This window comes from Ciconia boyciana, chromosome 2 (assembly GCF_034638445.1).
Source record: "Ciconia boyciana chromosome 2, ASM3463844v1, whole genome shotgun sequence".
In the NCBI taxonomy this organism is placed as follows: Eukaryota; Metazoa; Chordata; class Aves; order Ciconiiformes; family Ciconiidae; genus Ciconia; species Ciconia boyciana.
Genome location: NC_132935.1, coordinates 169,015,667 through 169,035,290, shown reverse-complemented (window position 1 = coordinate 169,035,290; position 19,624 = coordinate 169,015,667). Strand labels below are relative to the sequence as shown.

Below are 19,624 nucleotides of genomic sequence, written 5' to 3'. Positions count from 1 at the left end.
GAACTTTGCAGCTCCAGCAAGCACGGCTCGCTCTGCCGCAATGAGCCACAGTCCCAGAGGCAGTCTGGAAAGGTCATCCTCGAGCTTGTGCCTCCAGTATGAGCCACAGTGGCAAATGCTAACCACGCTGACAAGCAGCGGTCTCGCATTAGCTGGCTGGTCCCTGCTAGAGAGGGCTCCCAGCCCTGCCCGGCGCTTCCCAGCAAAGCCTCAGAAGGCTCTCCAGCAGATGGACCCAAAGAGAGCCCGTACCTGTCCCAGCAGAGCAGCCAGGTGAGGGGCGAGGACACCAACACAAGCGCTCAACCTCAGCTGCTCCCCTGGGAACGCAGCCACCGGGCCGGCTGCTGCTGGCGCAGCTCCTGCTGGAAGCAGCCGGCAAGCAGGAACAGGCCCCCCACTGCACGGGCAGGGCCGGGCCCTCCCTGCCTGGATACACCCACATTCCCCAGCCATGAGTGCAGCCTCCCCTCGCCTGGGAACCTCCCGCCACCCAGCCAGCACCCGGCACCTGGCCCCGGGCACCCCTGCCAGGGGCACAGCCCCCCGGAAGGAGCGCGCCACAGGGCAGCGCGGCAGCAGCATCCCGTCCCTTTGTCTCGCAGCGCGCAAAGGCGGCCTCGGCCACCCACCCGGAGCCTCCAGGGCCTTCCCCTGGAACACGGCGAGCCCCAGGGACAGGGGGGACTGGCAGGAACGAGCCCCTTGAGCTCCCAGCGCAGCACCTGCGTGGCAGCAAAGCTCAGGCTGCCAGCAGTACCGCTCCTGCGCTGGTCGCTGGAGCTCAGCCCTCCTGGAAAGCGTCCTGGGCGCAAAGCAGCTCTGGGCAGCCGCTGCCTTGGGAGTGTGCGGATTCCTCGCCAGCCCCAGTCCGTCCCTCTGGCACGTGAGCCAAGCCAGGGAACTGCCTCCACGGCGCCTGGACTCCGGAGCAGAGCGATGGAAACCCCGAGAGGCTCGCAGGCGCCTGAAAGCGGCTGCCCTGCCTCCCTGAGAGCGGCAGGTCCCAGCCCAGCCCAGCCCCCAGCTCTGTGCGTGCAGGCCAGCGTTCAATGCCTTAAAAAGCCTGTGGATGCTGTTCTCGCCTCGCAGCCCCTGCCAGGCGGCAGGGCTCACCCGCACATTCGCTTCTGCAGGGCCGGGCACGCTGCGGGGCCAGGGGACAGGAGGGGGCACAGACGCACAGGCAGTGCGGCCCCGCAGAGGTCCACACACACCTGGGCAGCCGTGGCACGGGACAACAGGCCATGGCCGCGAGGCCAAACACCAGCTAGTCGAGCACCTAACAGCTGCTTCAGCTGCCAGTCCCCACTGCGTGCCCAGTCCCCACGGGAGGCCTGTCCCTCCTCCCCGGCCTGTCCTGCCCTCTGTCCCTCTGCCACGTCACTCGGGATGCCACCACCGCTCCCAAACACACGGCCTCCGCTCGGCTCCAGGGAAGACCCTGGCAGAGCATTGCCCAGACAGAGCCTGGCACCAGGTAGCTGCTTACGGGAGAGAGGTGCAGGCACGTTTCTGTGCTCCCCAACCCCCTCGCGCTGCTCTGCATCTCTGCTCTGGCAATCTCCCAAATACTTCAGCACTTGCTTGGGAGCCCACTAACAGGACCCCTCTGCGCCTCCCACAGAGTTTGGGCTCCCCCAAGGCCGCTGCACGAGGTTCAGCTCTCCCTGCCCTTGCTGGGACACCACTGGGGCAAGAAGGACGTGGGACACACGCGCGCAGCTCCCAGGTGTCTGGCCGGCAAGGGAACCCGGAACCCCAGAGCATCTCCTCCCAGCTAGCCATGCTGTGGCTCCTTCAGTACCCGACAACGATGGTGGTGCCCACGGCCACCGGGTGCTGAAGTGCGAAACAGCCCCATGAACGCTCCTGCTACCTTGCTACAGCCGAGCTTTCCTAAGCGCAAACCCTGCAGAGCACCGGGACGCGATCGGGTCCATGCCCAGCCCAGGACGTCGGTTGGGACGGGCCACGGCCACCCATCCCCACAGAGCCCGTGGGCGCAGGGGGGCTCTCGCCAGGCGAGCACCCCTCCTGCACTCACTTACCCAGCGCTCGCAGCGGACCGCTGCCCAGGAGGACGGGCTCGGCACCACCGTGGGGGTCCTTGGGGCACACGCTGCCGGTGCTGCCACGCTCTCGCCTTCGGAAGCGGCTCGTGAGGAGTCTCCAGAGTCCCCCCGCCTGCCTGGGGTCGGCGTGCAGCCTGCCCCCGACCCTGGCCAGCTCCGGGTAGAGCAGGTCCCGCTTGCTGGGGCAGGTGTGCAGGGAGCTGGCGTCCCCCTCGCTCTTGGTGCGGAGACGCGCGGGGCGCAGGAGCCCCCCTGACTCCGAGCGCCGCAGCTCGTGGCCCCGGCGCAGGCGGAAGCTGAAGCTTTTGCGCAGGGAGCTGAAGTTCTTCCTGGGGCTGGGGCTGCTCCGGCCGCTGCCCCCAAAGAGGTTCCAGCGGCGGCTGCCCCACAGGGAGCCCCCCCGGAGGAAGCCGGGGCTCTCGGCAGGGTGCGGCTGCCGGGCCGAGGGCAGGAAAGTCATGCTGCTGGGGCGCGGGCGCTGCGCCCCATCGGCCCCGGCGAGCAGAGACGCCGCGCCCTCGCCCTCGCCCTCGGGCCCCTGCTTGCGGGGCGAGCGCAGCCTGAAGAAGTCCAGCAGGCTGCCGCGGGCCCTGGCGGGGGGCGGCGGCGGGAGCAGGGCCCCGGCCGCCAGCCCGTTCCCCGCCGCGCAGAAGCTCTTGGGCCGCCGCCTCTGCTGCTGGGCGGCCTTGAGGGCGGCCTGGACGGCGGGGACGCCCTGCAGGTCCAGGGACTCGCAGACGCTGACGGCGCGGCGGGGGCTCGGCCGCGGGGGGCCCCGGCCCGCCTCGCTCCAGCGCCAGCCCTCCGCCATCGTCAGCTGCGGGGCTGCCCCATGGCCCCGGGCCGCCCGCCGCTCTGGGCCGCTGCCGGCGCGGGCGGCCGGCCCCGGGGAGGCGGCGCAGCGGGACCCCGCACGCCGCCCGCTGCCTGCCGGCTCCCACGCCGCGCCGGCATGCCCGGGCCGCGCTCCGGCGCGCCGCCAGCGCGGGGCTGGGCCCGCCCCGGAACGGGAATGGGGCCGGGGCCGGGGCCGGGGCCGGGGCTGGGGCCGCCCCGCGCGGCCGCGCCCTCCCAGGGGCGCCGCCCGCCCCCGACGCCCCGGGCACCGAGCCCCGGGCGGGCAGGCGCTGCCCTTCGCCCGGCCCCGGCCCCGCGCGGCGGCCGCGGGCAGAGGCGGCGGAGCCGTCCCGGGGCAGCGCTCACACCTCCCCCTGTCACCGCCCGGCCGCCCTCGGTGCCGGCAGCAGCAACCTGCACCCGGGGAGCGGCGGCGCTGCCCGCCCGGCCCGCACTCGCCACGCCGGGGCGCTCGCCGCCCCGCCCCGCCCGGCCCGGCCCGGCCCGGCCCGGGCCCCGCCAGGGCAGCACGGAGCGCCAGGCAGGACCGCCCGCACCGCCCGGCCGGGGCCGGGACCGGGACCGGGACCGGGACCGGGACCGGGACCGGGGCCGCGGCCCCTCGTCGCGGCGCGGGGCCGGCAGTTCCCGCCAGGGGGCGCAGCGCTCCCGCTCGCGCTGCCGCCGGGAGCCCCGCGGGGCCCGGCCGGGCCGGCACCGGGGCCACCCCCGGCCCCGGGGCCAGCGCCCCCGTCCCGGCCCTCGCGGGCACCGGGCAGCTCCGTCCCGAGGCCGCCGGCGGCCGCCCCCAGCCCCTCCGCCGGCCGCCCCATCGCTGCGGCGGCTCGCCCGTGCCCGGCCCCCGCTCGGCCCCGCTCGCCGCCGAGCTGCGCCGCCCGGGGCCGCGGTCCCACCGCACGTCCCTCCCGCAGGCCTCCGCGGGACGCGCAGGAGCTGACCCCGCGCTCTGCAGGAGCGTGCCGCGCTCCGTGCGCCCCCCCGCAGGGCCCTCGCGCTCCGGTGGCCCAGACCCCCACCCTGCCGCGTCCTCCCTCCACCACGGCCCCGCGCCCCGGAGACCCAGCTGCTGCCCCGCCGCTGCCTCACCAGCCTCTCGCCGCCCGCCGCCCTTCCTCAGTCCGTGCCTCGCCAGCAAACACCGGCAGCAGCTGCCACGGGGCTCCTCCTGCAGCACAGACGACGGTGCTAACGAGCAGCACTGCGCTCAGAAACTCTTGAAAAGCCTCAGCACCAACAAACACCCCGAAGCCCTCCTGACCCGCAGGTGACTGCGGAGAGCGGTGAGGGGCCCAGGGCAGCAGGATGAGCATAACCACCTCAGCCAGAGCCTCGCCCCCGTCTTGTTCCAGAGCAAACTGTTTCCCCTTGATCAAACACACCATCGTTAAGCTCTGGCCCTTCTTCCAGGCCATTTCTTCCAGAGTCGCCCAATGCAGTGCCTCCTCCACCTCTTCCCTAGCATCCCCCCACCTTTGCTGCCTGCAGCGCAGTCCGCCTCCAGCATCGCCCCAGGACCCTCCTCCTCCTCTCTTTTTCCTAACGCGCTTTCCCTCTCCCTGGCTTTCTTCCTTCTCAGTGCAAGCATGATGTGCTCTCCCTCTGGGGGAAAAAAAAAAGATGCTTGACTCCCCCTTAAAATTACTTTTACCTTTCTGATAGCTGTCTGCTAAACCAGCCTAGGTCTTCTCCTGCCTCTCAAAGCCTCTCCAGGGAATATCTTAATATCAGCACCTCCTTTTCCCCCTCCTTATCCAGGGAGTCCTTTGACTCCACTGCCTCGACTCTTCCAAAATCCCATCGGCTTTTTGGACTCTGCCCTCTCTTCAATCTCTCATCCTCCTTCACAGCATGCCCTCATGATTTTCTTGAACACCCCATCTCCTCTCCAGTTCTCCATGGATGCGTTTAGCCTTGGTCATCGCCCGCAGCCCTGGGACACAGCTAAATCCCGCCTCGCCATGAATGACCACCAGGTTCAGCCTTCCCCCCGCATGGCACAGCCAACACCTCAGCCAAGCCTCTTCCTCTCCCTTCTCCATCCTCTCCTAAGTCCACAGGTTCCACCATCCGCCTCCCCTTCCACCTCAGCCCCTGCTAATAACACAGACCACCATCACCACGCTGCATAAGCAGAGCTGTCGCCCAGCAGCCTCCTCCCTTAGCTGGAGGTCCTTCTCTTCCCTCGACTTTTTCACACCTTTCAGACAGCAAAATCTCTAATTCAGCAGTACACCCTCCCAGCTACATGGTGCTGAACACACGGAGCAGCTACCTAGACTGAGGATCAGCTAAAAGATGCCCCTGCCCACACCATGTCAGTGCTTCTTGGGCAGAAGATGGGATGCATCCAGCTCCCCTCCCTCCCAAGCCAACAGGCACTGATGTCTGAAACCGAGCAGAAGGCGCCTGACAATCCGCCAAAGCTACAGTTCTGCCATCTGTGCCAAGGTCACAGGAACACGCGAGCTGCCAGACTGGATCTGACCCTCATCCACATCATCTGCTGTCCTGTCTCCCAGGAGCAGCCGCACTGCAGCGAGGAGCGAGGGATTCTGCAGAAAGCAATTATGAGGGAACGTCTTCCAAAGAGTGCTGAACACCAGACGAGGCTGGCTGCAGAGACCGCGGCGTCTCCATCACTGGAGATGTCAGAACCGATCGCACAGACGCCTGTCAGGAGTAATTCAGACACAGGTAACCAGTCTTTGGGCAGGGAAACAGACCAGTAACCTCGCAAGGTCCTTCCCAACTGCGCTATGCACAGCTCCTCGCTCCCAGGGTTTGGAAGTTGTTCCTGCAATGAAGCGGGGCCATCCCCTCCCAAAATCCGGGATTTCAATTCTACTGTAACAATGCCAGATGGTACACCTTCTATATGAATCTCATCTTTTTAAAGTATTCTGGCAAGTTCTGGGCTTTAAGGTATCACTGAATCACAGAAATATCTGCTGGAAAGGACTCCAAGAGATGATGTACCACACACTCCCCTGCCAAGGCGGGACCAGACATGCATGGATCACCCCGACAGGCGTCTGTCTGACCCAGCCTAACGACCTCCCTAAGCCCACTGCAGTACTGCTCCATCCTCCCTGCTCCCATTCTTCCTCCTCCCACGATCTTGTCCAAATCCCCTTGCCTGCATATCAAGCCAATTACTTCTGCCATACCCTTATCGGCTGTGAAGGATAACAGACTGCATTCTTCCCTGCAACCTTAAACATACTGAGAAACACAGAGAGTTCCCCTCAACTGACACCATCTCCTTCGCTGTCCCACCGAGGATCGTATTTTTAAAGCTATTTGTGTTTTTAATGCACTCCCTTCAATTCTCTACAGTTTGTCTACCACCTTTTTTAAAATGCAATGCCAGAACCTAGGCACACTATTCAGCCGAGGCCTCCAGCAGCACTGAAAAGAAATATACATACAACATCCATACTGCTGCATCCCAAGAAGATAGTGGTCTTTACTACACTACAACCTAATGATATTTTAACCTAATTAGCCTGTTAAGAGGCAAAGGTTTCCATATGCTATATACACTGATATGATCCCCTTGGCATTATTCCTACAGAAAGAACAAAAGACATCTAAAATAAAGTAGAATAAAACGGAGCCTCAGCTACAACTTCTGGTGGCAGAGGGCTGCAGGGAGGGCGCTTGCACCCAAGGAAGGGCTCAAACCCCACCAGGTCTCAACAGCACGTGGGCTCTGGCTGCCTCTTCAGCTTCTGCGGCTGAAACAGCGACCAATGGAGGAATTGTTCTGAGAATGAGACCAGGAAACCAGAAGCCACCAGTGTTTAGAGACAGCCACCATGGAAATATGGCCCACACACCTTCAACTGTCTCTTCTTAGGCAGTTTACTCCATGATTATACTGGGTTTGACTGGCGCTGTGTGCATATCTAATGCAATTGGAGGTTACACCGTCCGAATTCACCCGCCTGGTGGGAAGGGGCTGCTGCTGGAGTTCCCTGTGCCACAGGGGTCTCGGGACACAGACGAGCTCCAAGAGCTGGGATGTAACAGGGACATCGTGCTTTTGCAATCCCGACCCGGGGCAGGTGCCTGGGGACAGAAGCAAGTTAGTCTCTTACCAGTACTTTTATGAGTCACATTCATGTTACAAATATTATGGCAATGAACATCTGGCTTAAATTAACAAAAAGCCATGAGAGGCTAAACAACAGCTGCACTGGAAGACAGTCCGAAAATCAGGGAACTTTCCACTGCTGGCTCGTCCCCAGTGTGAAGTTCAGGGTGGAGCCCTGAAACAGAAAAGAAGTCTGAATCCCGACTGGTCAAATGCTCCGCTCCTCCAGACCTAACTGGCATTGGTATTTCTGCTCCAGCTGTCTGCAGACACAAAGGTTTTGTGGCAAGGGGCCATTCAGCCTGCAGGATGGGACAGCTGCATCCACCATCCCACCTGGGTTCGAAGGTGCTGTTGCTCTGCAGAGGGAACCAAGTCTGGGAGACCCACTGCAGCAAGCCACACATCCAGCATGGACGAGGGACCAGCACTGCGGCATCTAAGAACGCCTCGGCAGTTGGGGATGGCGGGCTGAGGCTCCCGGCACGGATGGAGCCGTAAGTTTTCAGCGCCCTGGCAACAGGCAGATGCCAGCAGCAGACCCGGCGGACAGAAGAGACCTCAGCCAGCTCTGGGACCTACGTGCCAGCGGGGCCACAGAGTGCCCGAGGCCGGCAGCCCCACGCAGACTGTGCCGGCACTGGGATCGTGGGCAGGAGACCCTAGTACCACTGCCCGGGCAGCACTGCCAGGGGACAGAGAGGACAGGGCGCGGCGACAACACCGCACTTGGGCCTGCGGGATGCCCAGGACCCCCAGCACACGCTCTCCAGCCCGACCCGTGCAAACAGCACGAGGCCGGAGCTGCGGAGCGGGAGGGCTCCGTGCGGTGCCACAGAACAGCAGCCGAGCCTGTCCATGGCTGCAGGACCCCGAGCGCCGTGCCAGGACTGCGCCAGAGCTGCCAGGCTCTGCAGACCAGCTCCAGCCGGCTCAGCCGCGCACCAGGAATACTGATGAGGCTCTGCCCAAACGGGGAGCGTCCGGGGGCGCAGCCTCTGCAGCCCGGCCGTGGGGTGCGCAGCGCCGCAGCCCCCGCAGCCCCACGTCACAGCCCGCGCTGCCGCACGCAGCGCCCGGCTGCCAGCGCGTCACAGCAGGCAGTGCGCCGCAGCCGTCACTCGGGGAGGCGACACGGGGCAAGGCCCTGCGGGCTGGCCCCACAGGGCAGGGACAGAGCCGTCCCCTGCCCCACCAGGAGGAGGGCGAAGGAGACGGAGCCGTTTCCCCCGACCCTGGGCGGAGGGGACTCTGTTCACAGCCGAGTTCAGCCACAGCCAGGCTCTGGGCACAGCCGTGGGGCTGGAGCATCCAGCACAGCCGGAGACTGCGAATCACACCAGCTCCGCTGTGATAACCCTTTCTGGTCACCCCAGCCAACCCGTTCACAAGAGACAATACCTCCTCCCTCTCTGCCCACAAAACAGCCACCAGCTCAGCAGCCCCCTGCAAATCCCCAGGGTCTCAGGCTGCAGAAATGAGATGCTGCTCTGGGTCCGAGCTCCGGCAGAGCCCCTCGCTGCCCTGCCTGCCAGGCGGAGCTCCTGCGCCCTGCCTGTGCCCCTTCCCCCTGCCCTTGCCCCCTTCGCAGCCCCGGAGCCGTGGTCTGACACCCACAGGCCCGACCTTCCACGGTCCCTCGAAGGGAGAGCTCACTCAGAGCAGGCTGTTACCTACAGCGTCCATGCAGAGAGGAGGCACAGGCCCAGCCAGCAAACAGTTAACAAAAGCCAGGAAGTAAACAGAAAAGGCACACAAGAGCTTGACTCCAGCATCAGCTCTCTCCCTCCTCCCACACGATCTGCACACCCCCAGCTCGGGTCCTGCCTGCAAACCTCGCACTGCTGATGAGGAAATTACCACTTTCTCCCCCCTGGGATTCACAGCGCTGAAGCAAACCACCTCCTTCCTACACGCCATGAGGTCATGCCCACGTCACCCAAACCACCCCGCACCACCCCGTCCCCGCAGCGTCACGCACGCAGGGCACAGCCACCATCTCGCCCATGAAGAGAAGCTGAGCACCAAATCGCCGCCAGCCCTCTGACCAGGGCAGCCGTGCTGCGGACCCCGCGAGGACAGCCATGCTGCGGACCCCATAAGGGCAGCCGTGCTGTAGACCCTGCAAGGGGAGCCGTGCTGGGGACCCCATAAGGGCAGCTGTGCTGTGGACCCCATAAGGGCAGCCATGCTGTGGACCCCATAAGGGCAGCCGTGCTGCGGACCCCATAAGGGCAGCCGTGCTGTAGACCCTGCAAGGGGAGCCGTGCTGCGGACCCCATAAGGGCAGCTGTGCTGTGGACCCCATAAGGGCAGCCATGCTGCGGACCCCATAAGGGCAGCCGTGCTGTGGACCCCGTGAGGGCAGCCGTGCTGTAGGCCCTGCAAGGACAGCCATGCTGCGGACCCCACAAGGGCAGCCGTGCTGCGGACCCCGCGAGGGCAGCCGGGCTGCAGACCCCGTGCCGACACACTGCAAGACAGATGCAGAGACAGCGCTTCCTAAGCCGGTCCAGACCCCAATGCCACAGGGAAGCCCTGGAAGATAAGGCTTTGAGATGTTATCTCCCGGGTGTAATAGAAGATCAAGGCAGCGATCGCTTCTGCTCATTAAACCACCCCCCGGGCGCTTCTGCAAGCAGGGATGTTAATACCAGTGTCCTGACTAAATCTCAGCCCCTGCTTAGCTGCAGTCAGTCTGGTACCTCCGCTCCAAGCCACGGGGCAGACTCGCCGTAACGCCAGCGGAGGCACCAGCCTGTTCCCAGGCTGTATTTACGCAGCCCTTCCATGCTCCTCACCAGCCTCGCAGGAGATGCTCGAGCAATGGCTGCAGGTATGAGCAGACTCAACGTGATTAGGCCAGACATTGTGAAATCTCCTCAGTATTTTGAAATCCAAAGACAAAAACCCGTGTGGAAATTTGGGAAGAGGACTAAATGAGGACCCTTCAGGTCCTCAAGCCCAGCCCTTGCCCTGGCTTTAAAATCCCTCCCATAATCATCATTTACAACACTGAAAATCCTCTAGCTTATTCCAAAAGCAGCGGAGGAAAGGAGAAATGAAAAGAAAAATACCAAAGGGGTGAAACTAAGAGACGGACAGTGCAGAAATAGGAGAGAAATAAGAGGACAGGTAAATAAATCCAGAGGCTGGGAGGAGAACACAGCCTCCTGGCCGGGAGATGGAACGGGCTGAAAAATCCCCCCCGCCTCGACAGAAGGGCAGAGATCCTGCAGCAGCCTGCGAAGGACAGCCGCAGAGCCAGGTCCCCAGCGGATCAGCAGGGCAGAGGAGACCTCCAGACCTCCCCAGCTCAAGGCCAGCCCTCACAGAGAGGCTAGGGAGTTTGCTCAGAGGATCGAAGCCAAGAAGTCTCCCAAAGACGGAGCTGCACGGGGGAGCAGCCCCTCTTGCCCATCAAGCGGCCGGCTCGGGGCAGTGCTCCCTGGCCTCGCCAGCCGGGCTGGGGCATCAGGACACCCACACAAAGCGCTGCGTGCAGCGGGGAGGAAACAAAACCCTTCGCGGGTACAGAGAACCTCAGAACTGAAACAGTCCTGCCCCACAACTGGGGGAAGCCAGCTGTGCGGAACACTGACGCCGAAGGAAGTCTGTGCAATGTCTCTGCGGACCCCGTCACTGCCCTCGAAACGCCCTGCCACCCTTGCCCTGCGCCTCTGAGGCTGGGCAGCGCTCATCCCACCCAGGACGGACACGGGCCGAGGCTCGAAGGCCGCATGGCCACGATGCAGCACAGCAATGCACAAGTACGGCCTCTCTGCCCCACTTCTCGCTCCAGCTGAGCTGCCTTTTACAGGTGACTGCGCCGTTGTCACGTTCGCATGCCCAGCGGATAAGGGACATTCCTGCACCCATATGAAAAGCCCCGGCCCTGGCAGAGGATGGAGCCTGGCTCCCCCAAGCCAGGTCTGCACTGCCCGGACAGAGCACCCGTCCTCAGGTCCTTCTCGTTCTGTTGCACGCGGCATCGCTCAGACACCACTAACGGAACGCACAGGAATTACGGGAAGAGCAGACTCCAGCAGAAGGTAAGACTGGAAAGGCATTCAGCTCTATAAAGGAGAGAAGCCCAGAACTCCAAACGGGATGTTCCCAACAGAGCTTCCCAAAGCTAACCGAGACCGGTCCTCCCTGGAAAACATGCAGAACAATTACACTGTAAGAAGCCATGAAAAGGTCCCGTCCTTCTTCCCTGTTCCCTCCAGGCACCTCCTCAAGAACAAGAGAGGAGGTAAAGGCATTATTTTCAAAAAACAAGCTAAAAAGCCACAGAGACTGATAACAACGTGAGATGCTCACATGGAACTAAGCACCCCAACAAATGCCTTCAAATACCATTTTACCTAGTGCTTCTACCTCGTCATCCTCCCGAGGAACAGCTCAGTGACTAATAACATCAGCACACAAAGGCAGAGATTGTTTTGCCACAAACAACAAGAGTCAGTGGTGAGAGCAGCATTAGCAAAACCTTCTGTGTCACACCTGGTGCAGGGTAATTACAGCACTCTAGCCAGAAACAAAGTTCTCTACAAAAGCCAAACCAGCTTCCTCACTGCGAAACAGGCCACAGACCCCACGTTTTAGCTTAAACTCTCATAAGCAATTGTTTTAGAAAAGGAAATATAACTCTTAGGATGTTAAAAAACGTAGATGTCACCTAGCATCTGAAACTAACGTTCACAACAAAATGGTATCGGTGAGACTATGCATTTCATTAAACCCCCTCACATCTTCAGCTGGTGCAACAAGGACCTCGGAGCAAGCCAGAGCCGGCCTCCAGCCCGCAATGCAGCGGCAGCCTGCAGCGGGTGCCGAGCCAGAGCCCCTGCTGCAGGCTGGACAAGGGTTAGATGTCTCCTCCTGCTCCTGCTACCGCCCAGGTACAAGGGTCCCAGGCTCTGGCACCGGGAGCCCGGAGAGGGAATTCCTGCACAGGTCTCCGCAGGTGGGACAGCATCTCCAGCCACCGCCCTCCCCGCAGACACGCGGCTCGCTCACAGTGGCACGGGGCAGCTCCCTTTGATGACCCATCCACGCTAACAGTCGAGTTCAGTTTTATTTTCATTACCTGACTGTCCATTACCCAACTTAACTTTAGGTGGCCGTCCAAACATCCACCGAGCCATGCGGTCATCACCCTCCGCTGACAGAAAACTATAGAGCATTTGCAGAATGTGAACTTCAACAAAGCATTTCATAAAGTGAAAAGGGAAAAAAATAGTTAACATGAAAAAGGTGGATATTAGTGGGACAACTGTGAAGTTTTCATCTACAGATTAAATAGACCAAGCGCTTTCAGGGCATGGGCCTGCCAACGCTGAACTTCCAGTACCTCTGGTTGCTTATATTTGAGAAAAAAGCTGAACTCTTCACTGCAGTGTGCAGGCTGTGACCCAAAACTGCCTCCACGTCCAGGACAAGGGAGGTGGCAAATGCAACACCAGTGTCGTGCAGCAGGTCGGCAGGAATCCCAGGAACCCTGATCCAGCCAGCGAACATCCGTAATGGGAAAATCAGTGAAAACAATGAAGAACAGGGCAAGCAGAAACATAGATAGATGCAATGTCCTGGAAAAGAATCAGCATGGATTTTGCCAGCAGCAGTCACACCTCACAGAAAGACATCACTTCCTTTTGCAAGATGAATAAAACCATCTGAACTCAGGAGATGCAGCTGGTCCAGCTGCACTGTGGACATCCAGCGACAGCCTGACCAGGTCCCTCCACCAAACGCTCTCAAGTGTCTCTGGAAGGAGAAGGGGAGCCCTTGGGTGGATAAACAGCTGGTTAAAAGGGGAAAAGGACCACCGGAAGGCCACCGTCTCAGTGTCCAGTTCTGTTTAATATCTTTATCAATGATTTGGAAGAAGGGATCGAGTGCGCCCTCAGTAAGTTTGCAGATGACACCAAGCTGGGCAGGAGTGTTGATCTGCTGGAGGGTAGGAAGGCTCTGCAGAGGGACCTGGACAGGCTGGATCGATGGGCCAAGGTCAATTGTATGAGGTTCAACAAGGCCCAGTGCAAGGTCCTGCACTTGGGCCACAACAACCCCATGCAACGCTACAGCTTGAGGAAGAGTGGCTGGAAAGCTGCCCAGTGGAGAAGGATCTGGGGGTATTCATCGGCGGCCGGCTGAACATGAGCCAGCAGTGTGCCCAGGTGGCCAAGAAAGCCAATGGCATCCTGGCTTGTATCAGAAATAATGTGGCCAGCAGGAGCAGGGCAGTGATCGTGCCCCTGTACTCGGCACTGGTGAGGCCGCACCTCGAATGCTGTGTTCAGTGTTGGGCCCCTCACTCCGAGAGAGACATTGAGGGGCTGGAGCGTGTCCAGAGAAGGGCAACGGAGCTGGGGAAGGGTCTGGAGCACAAGGCTGATGGGGAGCGGCTGAGGGACCTGGGGTTGTTCAGCCTGGAGAAAAGGAGGCTGAGGGGAGACCTCATCGCTCTCTACAACTGCCTGAAAGGAGGCTGTAGAGAGGTGGGGTCGGTCTCTTCTCCCAGGTAATAAGCCATACGACGAGAGGAAATGGCCTCAAGTTATTAGGAAATATTTCTTCACCAAAAGGGTTGTCCAGCATTGGAACAGGCTGCCCAGGGAAGTGGTGGAGTCCCCATACCTGGAGGTATTTAAAAGCCGTGTAGATGTGGTGCTTAGGGACGTGGTTTACTGGTGGGCTTGGCAGCGCTGGGTTAACGGTTGGACTCGATGATCTTAAAGGTCTTTTCCAACCTAGATGATTCTGTGATTCTGTGAAGGAGGTCACCAAGGCAGAGCTGAGAAGCCGGTGCTGGGAGCTGTGCCCCTCCAGACCCCCGCGCCTGGTCTGGGCCAGGGGCGAGTGGGGGGGCGACAGCTTCGGCAGGGAGCACTACGCTGCCGAGGACATCAGTCCTGGGCAGCCGCGGGACAGAGCCGCCCAGCCTCCCGGGATGAGCAGCCGGGCTGAGGAGCGGCGCTGGGATTCAAGGACAGCCATCGAGATGAGGACCCTGGCTTCACAAGCAAAAGGTGGGTGCTGGGCTGGCTATTGCTGCCCAGGCACGGAGCCCTCGGCTGTGACGGGCAGCTCGGCATGGTCAGACACGTGAAACAGGATGGAGGAGGAAGAACAGGGAATGAGACAGAGAGCATCGTACGACACTGTATAAAATCCATGCTTTATCCCCACCCTGAATGCTGTGTTCTGGTCCCCGACTCAGAAGGGACACAAAGAGCTTCCATGAAATGAACAGAGAAGGATCTGTCAGCCTAAGGAGGAGGCAGCCGAGGCGGGTGGGACTCCCAGTCTATGATCTGATCTCCAGAGCACTGCACAGGTAAGTAACAAACAGCATCTTCCAACAGAAGAGCTGGGGAAAGTCAAATTAGACTGGCGAGTTGCAGAACAAGGGAAGGCACTTCTTGCCATGCTGGGCTGTCAGGCTGCGGACTCCTTGCCACAGGAGGCTGCGGATACTCAAAGTTCACCCAGTTCAAAAGCAATTAAACGAGATCACAGAAGAAAATCTAACCAGCACTATCACATGTGAAGACACTACCGCTGGCACAGGAGTCCCTCAGCCACACGCCAGTGGATGCTGGGTCAACCAGGGAAATATTACTGTATGTTCCTCTTGGTTTCATCCGATTCCTGAGGCATTTGCTTTCAGCCATCTTCTAAGAGGATACTGGGCTAAACCAAACTTTGGTCTGAGTCAGCACAACCTTCCTCAAACAGACCCCTGGCTCCTCTGACCACCCTCGTAACCCCTTTCTGCTCCTGTTTCCATCAAAGTCCTCTTCCCCACAACAGGCATCGTACAAAGCCTCCTGGAGGAAATCTCAGCATGCCTTAGGCAAGGACACTGCTGTTTTCAGGTCACATATTCTCCCTATGCAGCATAAGGCTGCACTTGCCGTTTTGATGGACGCGCCAATGTAGATGTACTCCCTTGTAAGACTTTGCTCCAAGAAATGCCACGGCATAAACCAACCTGGGCTATGACTTCAGAGTGAACAGTGCAGCACAACTTCAAGGGAAAATAATACCAAATCAGCCAAAATTCCCATTGCAGTTTATTAGCCTGGAGCTCTAAGTGCACTTTCTCCGTAAGCCTGGGAGCCTCAGACCCAGCCGCTTCCAGATAATGAGTTCCTCGGATCCCTCTGGCCCTGGGGATCATCCCGCCCTCGCGGCAGCAGAAGCTGGATCTGGGCTTTCCAGGAGAGACAGACCAGAGAGAGGGATACAGCAGGAACGTACCCAGGGAGACGGAGACCACCGGGTGACCAGGGCCGCGGACTGCATGGAGCAGAGGAGAGGAGGCTGGGAAGCCCATCGATCCTCGCCCGAGCGGGGCTGCGGGACCGGAGGCTGCAGGAGAGCAGCGCCCGTCGGACAAGGAAGATGGGCTCCAGCGCTGCTGGCCGCTGCACCAGCAGAGCTGTCCCTGCGGCCCGGCCAGCCGAGGAGCTCCCGCGCTGCTGCTGTGCTGGCGCCTGGCTGGGGGACCACCTGCACCCCCCCGGCCCAGGGCCCCCTCCAGCAGACGGGGGTCCCAGGCACCCTGAGACCGCTCCACCCACACGCATCTCCCAGTGTTGCACTCATCTGTCACCGAAGATAGAGAAGTCGGGGAGACCTGAAATCCAGAAGCCGAGCGGTGGTTTCTCGGCAGGGCCCCCCCCTGCACCCGAGTGAGGCCGGGGTGCCGAAATCTGGCGACCGCCCGAGGAAGGGCTGGGGAAGCCCCGGCTCCGCAGCAGCTGGGCCCTCCCACGGACACGGGCCGGGTGCCCTGTTCCAGCGGAGCCCGGCGAGACTCGGACCCCAACAGCAGCACCCTACGAGCCTTGTAACAGTGAGACCATGGCGGCTTTTCAAAGGACGTCAGCCAGCACCCGGCACCCTGCTGCTGTTTGGTGGCTGGCAGCGAGAGCAGGTGATAAACACGGGACTAAGCACTTATTTAGCTACACTTTATTTTTTAATCCCACTTTTACTGTAATCATGATCAGTGTTTTTAACTAAAATGTTTATAACGTCAGTTTGTGAGCAGACACTGACAGCACTCAAGAGCTAACAATTATTTTGCAAATCAACTCCTGGGGTCTCAGGAATGAATGGTAATGACTCAAACTGTTCTAGATCCTGCGCCATTGCTCTAAGAATGGGAAGAATAACCCTGCTTTCTGGCCAAATTCTAGCTCGTTAATTAAGCTGCCTTCTGCAGGGGCAACTAGCCCAGCCTTTCACGCATTTCCCTCACTGCTCAACGGTTTCCAGCCCTAAAGCAGCTCTCTTTCCAGCCAACTAAACAAATACAGGAAAAACACCACCAGTGAGCGCAAAGCAAGAAAGCGTCCAGCATGAGTCTCACCCTAAAGCTACAAGCCACGCTTCAGAGACCCACCGAGCACCGGGACACTGCCTGGGGCCTTCCTGCATTTCCCTGGGGCATCAGCAGGGATGGAGGGGACGTGCCAGAGGGGCAGAGGCTGCTGAGGAGCGGCACGGTGCAGCCCTGGAACGGACAGCAAGCGGCTCTGGAGGATGAGCAGCCTCCCAGCCCGGCGCTTTGCTCTCTTCTCTGCCCCGACCTGATGGCCAAGAAGCTCCCATGATGACTGGGAGAGCTGCAAGCACGACCAGCTTTGAGCAGGCGTGCTCACCCCGTGACATCCCGCAGCACTGCAGACCAAGGGCTGAGAGACCCGGCTCACCGTCAGCAACCGTCAGGCGCCGGGGCGAGATGCGGCGAGCCTCCCATAACAGACAGCTTTCCCTTGACCCTGCCCCAGCTGCCGACCCTCCCGCAGAGTCCTGAAAACTGTCCCTGCTGTCAGAGAGAGGGAGCGAGAAGCTGCCCCCCATCTCAGCAGGAAGGGTCTCCTGCCGGGACCCCGGCAGTGCCCACCGTGACGGGCAGGGGGAGAGGCGGGCTCAGCAGGGCTGGGCTGAGCTGCCCCAGCCGGGGCCAGCCCCACGAGGAACCCGACCTACCCAGCAGAGCAGTGCCACCAGCTGCTGGGACCCCCACCCACCGACGGGGCCGCCGAGGGTGGAAATCGCCAGAGACCAAGAAGAGGGCTGGGGCACAAGGAATATTACTCAACGCTCGCCCGCCTGCTCACCAGCCCATCTGCAAACCCACCCTCGTCCTAAGGGGCTGCTGTGTCGCCCAAACGGAACGTGTCCAGCACTACAGGATGATCTAGCAGCCCGAAAGCAGACAGCCAGGAGGCGAGGAAAGGGGCACAGCCCTTCCCACCGGCCCCAGAGCCCCTTCCCACCCCCGCGCGGCACAGCACCAAGCTGCCGATCACCGCCGTGGGGCCAGCCGGGGCTGCGGGGGCTGGCGGGAGGGGACGCTGCAGATGCGGTCCCAGATGGGCTGAGCGGGGCCATCCATGGTTTTATTCTGAGCTCGTGATAGTCAATCACCCGCAGGCTGTAACGCAGGAGCAAGAGAGGAGCTCCGTATCCTCACGCTGACAGAGCGCTCGGGAGCCGGATGCCATCGCCAGCGGACGAAAGAGGGGCTACCGCAGGCTCCCCAGAGGGGGAGAAGGGGCTTACTCGGGTGGTCGAGTCCCACATCCCAGGAGACAAAAGCGGTGAAGAGGAATGCCCGGAAGAAACTCCTCCCTCAAAGACCAAACGGGGGTACCAAGAGCCCTCCAGCCCACAGAGGTGAGCTCCCTTCACACCAGCTCGTTTCCGGTGCAGCTTAAGCAAGTGCATCGGAAGATAATTCAGATTCAAGGGGAAGCACGAGAGCCAGCAGTGCCGGCCCTGCCACTGCCCACACGACGTTACCTAAGGCCTGCGTGTGTGCGTTTTCATCCTGAGTAAGGCAATGCTTTGTGGAAAATATACAAGCAGATAATTAAAGGCTGCATCAAAACTCATATGCAAAAGAGCCCAAATTAGGATGTAAAGGCAAATGTAAATTTTCACAAGGTTGGCTTTCAGAACCAAAATAATGTTTGTTTGGTTTTAGTGCAGTTTTCTTGTGAGCCATTTCATAGGACTTTTCTTTTCATGTATAAAACCAAAGTTTTATCTAACGGTACCAACCCATTCCACATAATCCAGAGAGCTCAACCTACAGAACTGTGGTGCCGTGGTACAGCCGCTGCCAGCTAAGCTTCCGATTTGTATGCTGGTCATCCGATGGGGACCGCGACCCAGGAAAAACAGCCATACTGCCGGAGCCCCCAGGCTAGCGTGCTCTTGCTTCGCTCCCCCGTACACACACCAGCCCCACCAGCCCCAGCGCGCGAGGCTGTCCCGGACAAATTCCACCCAAGTGCCTGTATTCCACTGCCTGCGCCCCTGCTCTGCAGCAGCACGGCCCCTGCCCCGCGCGGGGCCTCGCACCCCGTGCTCCCGCGGCAGGAGAGGCTCCGCAGCGCGGGGGGTCGGGCCGCGTGCGCGGCGGGCAGGACGCTGCGGCAAGGCAGACCCCCCAGGCAGCCTCACCGCGCCGTCTGTCGCCAGCCATGCGCGCCGTCGCACGCACCAGCACCCAGGCGAGAAGAGCTCTGTCAAACACAGGCGTTTTGGGTCTCTCCCCGAGGCCTCTGCACAAAGACCAAACCATCAGCCACAGGGGGGGAAAAAAAAAAGAAAAAAAAGGAACATAAAGCAAGCCACACACATCAGAAGGTGCTGGCCCCCCACCTGCCTTCTCACGTTCTCACAGTCCCCCAGAGGCTCCTGCTGCAGCCACAGACCCCTCAGCCTGCGGACGGCTCATCCTCCCGAAAGGGAGCGTGTGCCACATCCCACCCAACGGCCCCCCAGGAGGGAGCAACCCCCGTGTCGCTCTGCCCCGTCCCACACCCCTCTGCCGTGCTGACCCTCGCCGCTCAGCGTCTCCCCGCCAACGCCAAGTCCCAGTGGGGCCTGACGAGTCCCCACCGCCTGACCGCAGAGACGCACAGAGGAAGACTTCAACCGCGCCGGCACTGGTATGAACTTCCTGTGCGGTCGGGGCAGGAGGCGACGGCTTCGGGCGCCTCCCACCACCCCGAAACCGGCTGCTCTTCGGCTGGGAGGACAAGGCAGACGTCTCCAGAGCTGAGCTGCCGGGGGGAGCCGGGGGGGCACCGGGACAACCAGCCGTACCAAACCATACTTCGGGCCAGCAAGAAGACCTTCATAAGAAGAGCCATCACCAGCCTGTCCCCCAGCACACAGACGCACGTGAGGAGGTTTCCCTCATTCACTGCAGAGCAGCTGGTGACTGACAGGCTGTGTGCTGGTGCAGGACAGCAGGGCGTCCGTCCATCCATCCGTCCCTCCCTCACACCGCAGTTCAAGGGTTGCTCCTCCTTGGCTGAGAACCGTGGTGCTCCACCAGCGAGGGCAGGCAGAGAGGGAGGAGGACACCTCCCGCCCTCCCCTCCCAGCAGCGCAGGGCTGCGCAAACCCGGTGCTGCAGCTGCAATGTAACTGCTGCTCGAGCACAGCGAAGATCCTGCCTGCAGCCCAGTGGAGGGGCAGCAGCAGAGAGGGGTCGGCATCATCTCCTTCCGAGCACCCTGGAGCCGGGGCAGGCAGCAGACAGCCGCTGCCCCCACCG

At 61.1% G+C, this 19,624-nt stretch overlaps 1 protein-coding gene across 3 annotated transcripts in view; it reads right to left on the bottom strand.

Moving 5' to 3' along the window:
• AGAP3 (ArfGAP with GTPase domain, ankyrin repeat and PH domain 3) overlaps positions 1-19,624 on the bottom strand; it is a 156,791-nt gene that overhangs the window by 107,191 nt on the left and 29,976 nt on the right. The window contains exon 1 of one of the 3 annotated variants that reach the window (XM_072855021.1): positions 2,052-2,901. The exons of the other annotated variants lie outside the window; for them this stretch is intronic. Coding sequence (XP_072711122.1) covers positions 2,052-2,886 — 835 coding nt within the window. The 5' untranslated portion in view covers positions 2,887-2,901. Of the gene's footprint in view, positions 1-2,051; positions 2,902-19,624 lie in introns of those variants that run through there. 3 annotated transcript variants of the gene reach the window in all.